The sequence below is a fragment of the Argiope bruennichi genome, chromosome 5 (genome assembly GCF_947563725.1).
Source record: "Argiope bruennichi chromosome 5, qqArgBrue1.1, whole genome shotgun sequence".
NCBI classification, from domain to species: Eukaryota; Metazoa; Arthropoda; class Arachnida; order Araneae; family Araneidae; genus Argiope; species Argiope bruennichi.
The window spans coordinates 102183969-102196221 of record NC_079155.1 but is presented as its reverse complement, the minus strand read 5'-3'; the positions used below and the strand labels follow the sequence as shown (position 1 = coordinate 102196221).

The 12253-nt window shown below is 29.1% G+C and overlaps 1 protein-coding gene across 1 annotated transcript in view; it reads right to left on the bottom strand.

Annotated features, from left to right (window-relative positions):
* The window catches only part of LOC129968812 (anoctamin-8-like), a 39237-nt gene extending 32945 nt beyond the window's left edge, over positions 1-6292 (bottom strand). The window contains exon 1 of the mRNA XM_056083079.1: positions 6235-6292. Within this exon, the coding sequence (XP_055939054.1) occupies positions 6235-6286 (52 nt within the window). The 5' untranslated portion in view covers positions 6287-6292. The remainder of the gene's footprint in view (positions 1-6234) is intronic.
* Between the last annotated feature and the right edge of the window lie 5961 nt (positions 6293-12253).

The following is a 12253-nucleotide window of genomic DNA, read 5'->3' as shown; positions in this document are numbered from 1 at the left end:
TACTATGTATTTTTCTAATTATTCTCTATACTTTTATTCACTCAATTATATCACAGAAAAGACCAGCAATGTCTAAACATGGAAGCATTTTTAAAAAAATATGATTATTACTTAGCTTTAGAGTTAAACTTTAACTCTAAATACTGAACTTCTAAATATTTTATTAAAAGCATGCCTTGTACTGAAACTTACTCAACATGAAAAAATAAGTCGAATATTCACATCGTGATTATCAACAATGGGGGGCAGAGGGACTTGGAAGCCGTGATGAAACATCAGTAGCAAGAATGAAAAAAATTTGAATTTCATTCGAACAATGAAATATATTGTAATATATGCTTGAAACATTTTTTTAAAAATATTAATTAAAAATAGGAAAAAAAATATTTATGTCATTGAAATGGTAAATGTTTGAATTTTAAGATGATGTAAAAATTATTGTTACATTTTAGTATTTTTGAAAATTATCATGAAAAAGTCCTTAAAATATTTATTAACTTTATTTGTTCTAAATAAAGATTCTTTTTAAAATTAAAAAAAAATTGCTGTGAGGTGTACATTCCTACTTTTCTAAGTTTTTAGATATCAAATTTGGTAGCTCTGTGGGAAATGGTATTACCAAGTCAAGCGACGATGCACATACACTCGAACATTCATCTTTATTACTTGGCATGAACTTTAGAAGAAGCCAAGATTCTATAGATATGAATTTGGAAGCAACAACACTTTGTCACTGTTACAGAACTTCACACTATAAGAAATTCCTGTGTTTTTAGGACGTTCTAGTATTATCTTCACTTCTCTGAAAAGAGTTTATTATAGCCAAGTATATCCTTTTCACCATTGAGACTGAAAAGGAATGGTTTTAGGTTTTTAATGATGGAGTTTGAATTCATGTATTGCTGTTTAAAATCCTTATTTCTTATTGTATTTTGAGAAAGGAATTCAACTACTAATATTTCACTCTTGATTTTTTTTTCTCTTCCATTTTTGATGGTGAAATTATGACAATATGGTTTGGTTTTCCATAATGAATAGCTCTCTCTTTAAAGTATGTTTTTATTATGCAGTTTAAATTGTGTTGTATTTACAGTTAAGGTTTAAATTCTCAAGTAATCAATAATGATTTTTTAATGTTTACTTTATCAAATACTGCTGTTCTTTAATGTCATATAATTGGATGTAAAACCAGCGTGAATGGTCTTCCCAAAACTTTCTCACATATTCTCATAAATTTGTCATCCCAGAGAACGCATAACATGGCACTAACGTACAATTATTAGGAAATTTTAACTTTTGGGATACAGTTTGCATTTTTACTGAATATATCGTGTCGTCCTTGGCGAGATATTTGGCGGTTAATTCCTGGCATGCGTTAATAATATCCAAAAATCGAATTTGTGTTTTAGACATCCATTTCTCAACCGATTGCAACAGAAATTATACACAAAACTGCATTTGTATTCACAAAATCTCATATCAAATTTAATATATTTAAGTCATTGCGTTTTTTAATTACCGCGCTTACGTGTTTTTGAAAGTACAGGTGGACAAATAGTCAACCCGTTATTGGTTTCGCTTAAAATTTGACAGGTGTCTACTCTATAGATGTTAAATTCGTGTACCGAATCTTATTTATCCAGCTCTACTCATTTTGTAGTAATTGCGTTATCTAATATTCGAACAGACGAACTTCCTCTAAATAGATTTTATTTAAAAATTGATAGAAATCTGTAAATTTGTTTAGGCCATATATCAAATTTTAATCGTCTAGCTAAAGTCGTTTTTCAGTTATCTTTGTTACAGACTGATGGATGGAGGGATATTTCCCAAAAATGTGTTTTTCGAATTCAGGGCGGTCTAAAACATGAAAATTCGTCAAAGTCTCGATTTAATTTTTTTTTTTTTTTTTTTTGACGATTACCATATTTTCTCTATATTAAATATTCGAGAAAGTAAAAATAAACTTTGAAACTATATTCACCAATAATACAAATGAATGTGTCTGTCTCTGTTGTACTGACGCTCTACAGGCAGACCATTTGACCAAAAGATGCCAAATTTAGTACATATATATATTTTGGAAGGTGGGATCATGCGCGTCGGCGCGATTTTTTGAAGTTATAGTCGAACTTTAATAAATTAAAAAGTAAGCAAAATTTTGACGTTTTTCTCACGATAATTTTCGAAATATCACAGCTCAAAAATGATTTTTATATCATCTTAATATATATATATATATATCTTCCCAATTATTTAAATTTTTTTGTCGTATAATTTTGTTTTCTATTTTGTTTCATTTTTTAAAAAAAATACCTTCAAGGGCATTTTTTCAGCAATATATTTAATTGGTGAAGTAAAATTCAAATCGTATTCATTGTTGCTATTAATATTTCATTCTAATTTTTTTCTTCCATTTTTGAGTATGAAAACATGGCAATACGCCTTGGTTTTCCATAATGAATAGGTTACTATTTAAAGTATTTTTTATACACTTTTTGAAATGTGTTACGCTTACAATTAAGATTTAAATTCTCAAGAAAGCAATGATGAATTTTTTAATGCTTCCGTTATCAAATACTGCTGCTTTTTAATTTCATAAAATTGAATGTATAAAAATATATTATTATTCTTATCATTTGAAAATTGTTCTTTTATTTTATCACTTTTTTGTTGAACGGAAGAATTTTTATGGATTTATCCTTTAATCTATTACATTAATTAGGAAAAATATTGTGTAATACACATAAATTTCAATGTTAAATGATTCTACTTTCTGCTCTTATATTTTAAATAAAAAAAATTTATATTATCAACGAATCTTTTGTATTAATTGAAAGACAAGCATTTCCATTTTTGAATTTAAAAGTTTACATTTTAGATGAGATGACAGAAAATTATGAAGATGCGTTTCACAATGAACGAAATAGAGTAAAGCTTTTAAAACAGTGCGTGTTATATATTTATCAAATTTCAAGTTTAAAAATCGTTTGCTGCGATAGTCATCAAGAATAAGCTTGAAATATTTCATTGATAAGCAATAAAATATTTAATTGAAAATTTTATTAGTCATTAATCTCGGAGAGAGAAATGATCACTGGGCTAGACCTCTAATATACAATATATATATATATATACACACAAAAAAAAGTATTCATGGTTTCATGTTATTAATATTATATTGTTACGGAATTTCCCCCACTAAGTCCTCATAGTTAATGGGTTCTCTTGTAGTGGGTGTATGGAGTAGCACAGTCAACAGGCCTCGGTAACAAACGACGACTTTAATAACACGAAGTGCGAATACCCAGACAACAAATTCACAGCCGAGACGCACACAAACAATACACAGCAACACTTCTCGCAAACAGCAGTACGCAAAAAGCAAAACAATGATAAGCTGCTCGAAGCACTCAGGGAGAGAGCTCGTACAACTATTAACCGGAGTTGAACTTAAAACATTGCCTCCAGCTCGGTGCACGACAGAGAAGGTTCTCGAACAGTCAAGCATATCTCGGTAACTATTGGCTCTATCGCCAAAATTCAGGAAAATACCGGTATTCTATTAGATAACAGTATTCTTAGCCAAAAGAACGCCAAGCTCTGTGATCACTGATTCGGCATCCGATCAGCATCTAACAGAGTTCATCGTAAAACGGTCTTTCCAGTGATTGAACTAATCGTGCTGTAAAGCAACATTACAGATTTTTAACAATATCATTTTCATTATTATTATTATGCATAGTTTTATCTATTCTTTGGAAAAATCTGCAATGCATGGCGAGTGTATATGATTGGAAGTAACTTTTACAGTAATTTAGAGAGCAAGCGCTTCCATACAGAGCATGGCTTTAAAAAGCTGTAGCTGAATCAATAATTTAGCGTCACAATTCTGACTTCTATTATCTGAAAATGAAAATTTTATCTATAGCATCGGTTTTCAGCATCACATATTTGGCGCTCATTCACTTTTATAAAGTTCTTTTTTTTCCCCAGAAATTTATGTTCCTTTTTTTTTTTCTTCGGTGTTTTTTTTAAACTTTTTTCCCAGAGAACTAAATAATTAACCTCAAAAGAATTTTTATGTTTTTTTGTAATGTAATAATCTAATTTAAGGGGAGACCATCTTATGTGGATATCTGTATCAACAAAATGCCTGTTCTCTTATTTTAACTTCAAGACACAAGATTTTTTTTAAATATCACTTTTAAGATAATATTAAGATTTTTTAAATGTTTTGTTCAATTCAAATAGGGGCAGCCACTCTGGTTGAGAATCATTTATCAACTGAATGGAATTTCATATTTCTTGAGTTTGGTTTGATTTAGTTATATTTACGTCCCGTTTTAAAGCAACATTGGGGCTATTTTATAACGGACCTCATAATTTTGAACCACGGCCAGATGACGAGGGCGACACCTGATCTGGCAACGCATCTCCAAACTTCCACACCTCAACAGTAGGAGGACGTTTGGCCCCGATGGATTTAATGTAGCTGGTAACTTAACACGGGGGCTGTTCTTCGGTGGAATCGGGTATCGAACCTGAAACCCTCCTGTTCCGCTGTCGTATTTTCTTGAAAATTATTCCAAAAAATAAAGGTGAAATTAATTTTAATAGAGAAAATTAACTTCCGAAAAAAATGTGAAGCAATTTATATTAATAAAAATATTTTAAAAAATCATTTTTTCAATTCAAAAAATATTTAAACCATTGGGGGTACTGTCTTCTCGCATACATTCCAATAAAGTTCTATCTACTCCCCAGTATATATTTGTGGGATTTGGTAAGACCGCGTATGTATGATAGTGGCGAACATTCTATCGTATGAATACGCAGTTTGCACGCCTTTTTTTTACAACCACCTGAAAACAAATTTTGTAATGGAACTAAATTTATAATCACAAAATCACATATCGAATTGTTTTAATTTAAGTCATTGTGTTTATAAGCAATCTAAAATACAGATGGACAGACGGTTAACGCTTTGATAGATTCGGCTCAAAATGTCATAAAAATCTACATTTTAAATGGTAAGTGTGTTTACTAAATGTTATCTTTTAGCACTTTACATATTGTAATTATTTTGTTCACTGATATTCGAACAATCGAATAGACGGACTTCCTTTGGATTGTTAGAAATTTATAAATTTGGTTTTACTTAAACATATACCAAATTCCATCCATTTGGCTCAAGACGTTTCAGAGTTATTGTATTCATATACAAACATAATGTCAAAAATGTGTATTTCGGACTTAAGGAAATCTGACACGTGGGCAGTTATCAAAATGCGAGTTCGAATTTTTTGAAAATTAGAGTATTTTTCTTTATACTTTGTAAATGAAAAAGTGAAAACGTAACTCTAGAATTATTGAAATTGTCATGGAATAGATTTAATTTGAAATAAGGAAACTTAATGCGAAATATAAGTTGTTGTTTTTTTCTTTATTTTATGTATTATCACTTTTAAGTCGCTTTTCAGTTGTAATTTTGAACAACAAGTAGTTTTTCTCATTATTTTAAATTGAAATTTTTATCTTATCAATATGATACTGTTTTGATTAATATGTGTCTTTCCTTTTAATTTAACTAAATCCTTTATTCTAGACGGTTTGCTAAAATTGCTTAGTAAATGCAAAAATTAAAATGCTTAATAAATTTAAATATTTGCATGCAAAAAAAAATGTGACAACGAAATTAAAATAAATGGAAGTACAGTATAACCAATGACAAGCCTTTAATCGATAACATTTAAACAAGTAATTTTTCAAATTATGACTGATTACGTAATCTGAATTACAAAAAAATTAAAAGGAAAATAATTTATGGAAATGACACTTGAAATAGAAATAAAATATTACCACTTGGAATTGCAAAAAATGAAATAATTGATTAGAAAAATACTTCATACAATGAGGATTTCCGTCATCTGATTACTAACCCTTTTTCTGTTTTCATTAGCTAATTCAGTTCCGACCAATGTAATTTTTAAACTACAATTATGTTGCAATCGATCACACAAATGAAATAGAATTCGATTACTTGGACTTAATACAGCATAATTACTATCGCAAAATATGAAATCCAATGAAAATTACTTGTTCATCTCATTGTTAGTAGAATGTTTATCTCATTGCTTATCTCATCACATTGCTAATTGAATTTTTACTTGTATGATTAATATGTGCTAAATATTGGAGTCATAAAAGCAAATATTTTGAATCATAAATTACCTGCAGTGTATGGCTTTAAAAAAAGCGACACGATTTGTATAAAAACCTTCATAGCTGTTTAAAGAGGATTATCGCTTTGCAACAAGCCATTTGACGTTCCAAATTTCCCAGTGACCCCTTTTTATTTGAATGCGTAATTGTAATGTTGGCTGCCTGCATCTTTGGCAACGCAACGAATTCCCGCTTCATTTATTTGCTGTTTGTTATGAAAAAAACAAAGTCATTGTAATAGCACCTAAATTTAAATTCACACCAGAAAAAAATGAGCCTTCATTTGCTTCCCCACCGTTTAAGTACGTATTTACAGACGTTAGATTCTAAACAGTCGATTCGGACGAAACTTAATAATTGTTTTAAAACTTATTTGTTCTTACTATTCGTAAATACAAATTCTATATTTTAACATGAAATATTGATTTGATATTTCCGACAAAGTAGTAATGGGTATGATCTTAAAGAAGTGGAAAATAATTAACAATATTCTATTGGGATAATTTAATTAATTTTAAAATAATTTAATTACATTCGAATAATTTGTGAGAAACGAAGCAAACTAAAATTCAAAAACATTGTATGAAGTGATAAATTTATTACCAAGTGATTCAAAATCTAATGTAAGATATTTTGCCTAACGTTTAAATATAAAGTTTTTTTATGAATAAGTACAAAACTATAATTTGCTATTCACTCTGCTGTTTTCATGATACATACAAGGATTTTCAATAGTACTTACTCATTTTATAAAATATAATTTTTCAAATTTTTCATTCATTTCAAGAAATTTAAATTTAATTTGCTCTTTGATTTACATAGCATTTTAAACTAACTACTTGAAAGTTATTTATAAAATTGAAAATTTTAAGATATATATTTTTATTTTTCACTGAAATGCAGAAAATAGTATGATTCTAAAAACTCTGCAAGTGAAAGCGAAAATCATAAAAGCATAACGTTCTAAAAAATATAATAAGGGAACTAATCCTCAAGAAATATCATAAACGAGAAAATTATTCATTAAAAATTAAAATGCGTTCTGAATTTATAATATTGCTTCCCTGCATAGTGAGTCTCATAGTAAGGAATAGAGTTTTACAGATATTTTAATGGCTACAAAATGCCAGATCATTAATCCCCGGCTTTGAAACAAATTTGGCACCTTTGAAGACAACAGTGATCGAAAATGCAAGAATTTTGGCGATATCTCTATTAGGATTCGAGATCTGGTCGTCCTTTACAAAAATATTCCATGCCTTTTCAGAAAATCTATATAAACGCATTTGGAGTTGCATAAATACAAAGAATTTCGGCAGCTCATTTCTGGATTGTTGTTCGACAAGCGCAGAGGAGACTGTAAGTCGATTTAGATATTTTATTTTCCTCGTTGTCAATTAAATCGTTTAAAATATTGGGATATTATTTCTCCTATCTTAATATATTATAATGACAAAATATTAAAATAATATTAATATTTTATCAAATGTAATTAGTCAGTTTCTATATATTCCATTACGTTTAATTTATTATTAAAATGTTTGTTTATAAGCACCGAAAATCTGCTTTAATAGTACTGTGTGCAAATGTAGATGCCGAGCAGCCTGGAACTATTATCTATCTCTACTTATCTATATCTCTTTCCATCTATATCTATACTTATATAAAGCTCAATGTGTGTGCGTGTGTGTGTGTGTGTGTGTGTGTGTGTGTGTGTGTGTGTGTGTTGGCGCTCTACAGGCCAGACCTTACGACCTACAGCTACCAAATTTGGCACATGCATACCTTGGAGGTCGGGAATGTGCACCTGGGGTCCCTTTTTTGAATTTTTAATTAGAATTTTAATTATTAATTAAAAACTAACTTTCCTGCCAAAAAAATCCTTTAATTTTCCCCACCGCCAAATGAGTAAGGCTTCAGCATTTTTTTCCCAACAGTAATGAGGCTTAGGCTTAACATTTTTCGGCCGATTATTTCAAACGATTCTGTTTATTTTCTTAATATTTGATGCATTTAAAATTAAACGTTGTTAATTAATTGATCTTTCAGATTCATTCTGTAGTACTTTTGAATTAAAATAAAAGAGAATAAAGGAAATTAAAAATTTCTAATCTTCATAGCGTTACCCCAACTGGAGTGGAAAATTCATGCATTTGCGTTACCATATTGGCGGTGAAAATTCACGCATGCACATTGTGTTTTGATTGTTGACAACTATTTTCAACTGATACGGACTTGGTTTTTTGGTTTAATATGTTTTCGACAGATTATTTCAAACGATTCTGTTTATTTTTTTAGTGTTTGATGCATTTAAAACTAAACATTGCTAATAAATCGATCTGTTCATGATGAATCCGAGAAAATTTTGTTGAAAACTTCTTGAGATATTATATAAATTAAGAAGAATATTCTTTAATGCCCATAAGGTTTAAATACTCAGCGACTCTATTTTCAGTACTCATATTTTTAAAAAAATGCTTCGTTTCAGTAAAAAAAATGTTATTATATTTATTTCAGTTTTATCATTTTCACTTTAATTTAAATCATAAATTCTACATATTACATTATGGCTGAAGGCCTTTATAATATTATGAGTGAATTATATGAATATTAAAATTTGAAGTTTTAAAATATTTTAATAAAGAAGCAATTAAAATGGGAGTTCCATAAAATATTTAATTATTAAAATTTTAACGTGCATTAAGATTGGCGAACCGGCTGGTCGCCAAAGGTGGCTAGTTAATAACAAAGGTAAATGTGTGAGAGTCTGTTGGCATTCTACAGGCCAACATTCTATTTGGCCTCTAGCTACCAAATTTGGCTCGTGAATACTTAGAAAGGTGGGAACGTGCATCTTGGAGGAGTTTTTGGAAATTTTAATTAATTAAAAATTTGCTGAATTTCGGTATTTCTTAGTCATAACTACAATTATTTTATAATACAAAAATGAATTTTATACCATTTCAAAATTTTAAAAAATGTCTTCTTAAAGACGCAAATTTAATAATCGTGAGAATTTTTGCTAAATTGTGTCAATTCTTCAAAAATATTTTTTTGTCTAATTACCGAAAATAGATTACATTTCTGCCATGAAATTCAGACCGATTTCAATGTTTCATTAAATACTTAATCTCATAATTTTTTTTCTTTTGTTAAAAGGTAAATACGAAGGATTCTGTTTAATGTCTCTGTAGTTTATAAAATAAAAAAATAAAGTGACATTACCGCAAATTTTAGAAACATATTTACATTTGCAATGACGATATGATGTTATGGGACTGTTTCCATTAGAAAGATTCATCTACACGATAAACAAAACTTGACCAAGACAATTAAAATAACACTGCTTTAATGTTAAACAATTTGGCGGAAAAATGAACTTGGACTTATAAAATGCGCTTTATCTTAAATCAGACATGACCAATACTCCTGGCAAGGCAGCTGGTCGCCCGAGGCGACTAATAATAAAGATGAAGGAGTGTGTATCTGTTGGTGTTTTACAGGCAAGATTGTTTAATCTAGCTAGAAGTTAGGCCTAGATATACTTTAAAGGATGGAAATATGCATTTCAGAGTAATTAAAAAATAATTAGAATTTTAATTAAGTAAGAAATAAGCTAATTTTTGATGTTTTTTTGCGATAACTTTCGGAAGTATTCCCGCACCAAAATAATCTTTATACCGTTTAGAAATCCAAAAAAATATCTTTTCCCTTATGCAGATTTAGTTTCTGTAAAATCCTTTAATCTAGATTTAATCAAATTTTAAACATATTTTTAAGTGTATTTCACAATAATATTTTCAATATTGTGATTGAAACCGAAATCGGTTAAAAAAAAACTATTGTAACGCTTCTATTACCAGCTATTGTAAAACTTCTATTCCATGTTTATGTAGCTTATAGGGCGAATAAAACCTAATAAAACTGCAAAATTACAGTATCGCTAAATTTAGAAGATAGAGGCGGACACAATAGAGCAATGATGTCATGAAACGGATCTTAGTAAGAAAAATTCATATTTACAATGAGCTGTGCATATACATATAACACTATTAAAACAACACAGCTTTGATGTTTGACAATTTGTCGGAATCATGGACAGGAAGTTTTATCGAAACTATTTCGCTGAAATTAAATATTACCGATATCACCGGCGAACCAGCTCGTCGACAAAGGCGACTAGTCAATAAATAAAAACAAATATATATTCCAAAGTTAGTAAAATAAAGAAATATTAACCTAAAATAAATCATCAACATGTAAAAATACCGCAGGAGAAATTAAATTGACCATATTACTAAAAGAGGGCATCATAGTGTTATAGAGCTACAAAGTACTTAAAACAGCAACTGACGGAGAGAATTCCCTAGTTGCACTGTTGTGTTAACGATCTAGTATTTGCGTGCGTATTGCTAATTTCAGCTAGTACTACTCTCTTTGTGTGTGTTTTGGTTGTATTTTACTACTTGTGTTTTTTCTTGCAGAATAAAGGGTCGTTGTCCGTGATGGATCGTATTGGATTTCTCACCGTACTTCCACTAGAGAATTTTCAGAAAAATACAATGAATATGATTAAAATTACAATTTATTTAGAACATCTTTGTTAATACCTTATGCTTTTAGATTTTCGTTTTAATTTCACACTTTTGAGAGTAAGGGAATCATAAGCTACAAATAAAAGCACTTTTATCTGTTTTTTAATTGCTAATGATTATTACCTATTTTTTAGTCATTAACGTATTTCATATTTCGTTATTTTAATTATTACTCAACCTTTTAATCGAATTTTTTTTTCTCAAATGCCGATGAGCTTCTTTCATACAGAATCAATAATTAGTACCTTTACAAACTTAAAATTAAATAAAAGTGTAAAAACGGCTTTTTATTTATTAAACTTAAGGCAATGCTATGTGCAAAGAAGCATCCCTTTCTTCGTGAATTATTTTCAGATTGAACTAAAACTGATAAAACATAGAGAATTTTCAAAAGAAATATAATTTACTATTTGATGAAAAGACATCGTTTAATTATTTTTGTTTCATCTTTTATTTTATTTTTTTAAATTTAAATTACTAATTGAATGTTATTTTTGTTGGTATTTCCCAAATTATTTTTAATATATATATTGTTTGAAATGTACATTGATAATTATTTGCAAAGTCATTGTTATATTATTTTATTATTTTTTTAAAGTTTTTGTTTCTTCTTAGAAATAGGTTTACTTAAAAAAAACCAAGTTTAAAGTAAAGTATAAACCACAGGTATTTAAACATGATCTATTTTTCATTTTCCCGGGTCCAAAAAGATTTCATGTCCTGGCTTTTAATCATTTTCGTTTAATTAGATTTGTTTCAAATTTGGTAAAGATGGATTATCGAAATCTATTTTGTGCTCATTTTTTTTTATGGCAGCAGTGGCGGTTCGTCCATAAGAACTATGAAGCTGCTGCACTCCCTGAAATTAAAGTTTGCATTTCCGTTTTTCAACTAATTTGTTTGCTTTTTCTATTTAATAGTTCGACCCTCTTTGCTTATTTTACTATGATCAACAAGAAAGCGAACCTGAAAATGTGATCTCCATGAAACTTTTTCACATACTCTCTAATGAATGTATTTATGTATCATTAATCGTATGCGCTGATGAATAATAGTTATGAAAAAGTCTGTTAGTGTGCGATTTTTGATGGGTTTTTTGGCGATTAATCGATGGGATGCTGTTAATACACAAGTATAAGAAAAGTGATTCTATATTTTGGGCGCCTTTCTTCTCAACCAATTGAAACCAAAATTTGGCATAGAACTATAATCACAAAATCACACACCAAATTTCATATTTAAGTCATTACATTTTCAAATAGACCGACAGATTGCCAAGCCTCTGGTGGAATTAGTTTCAAATTTGATACGTAACTATATTATAGGTATTAAATCTGTGCACCAAATTTTATAAAGCTAATTTTCTTTATTTTATAGCTACCATGTTAACTTATATTTGGACAGCCGGATTTTCTTTGATTGGATTTCGTTCA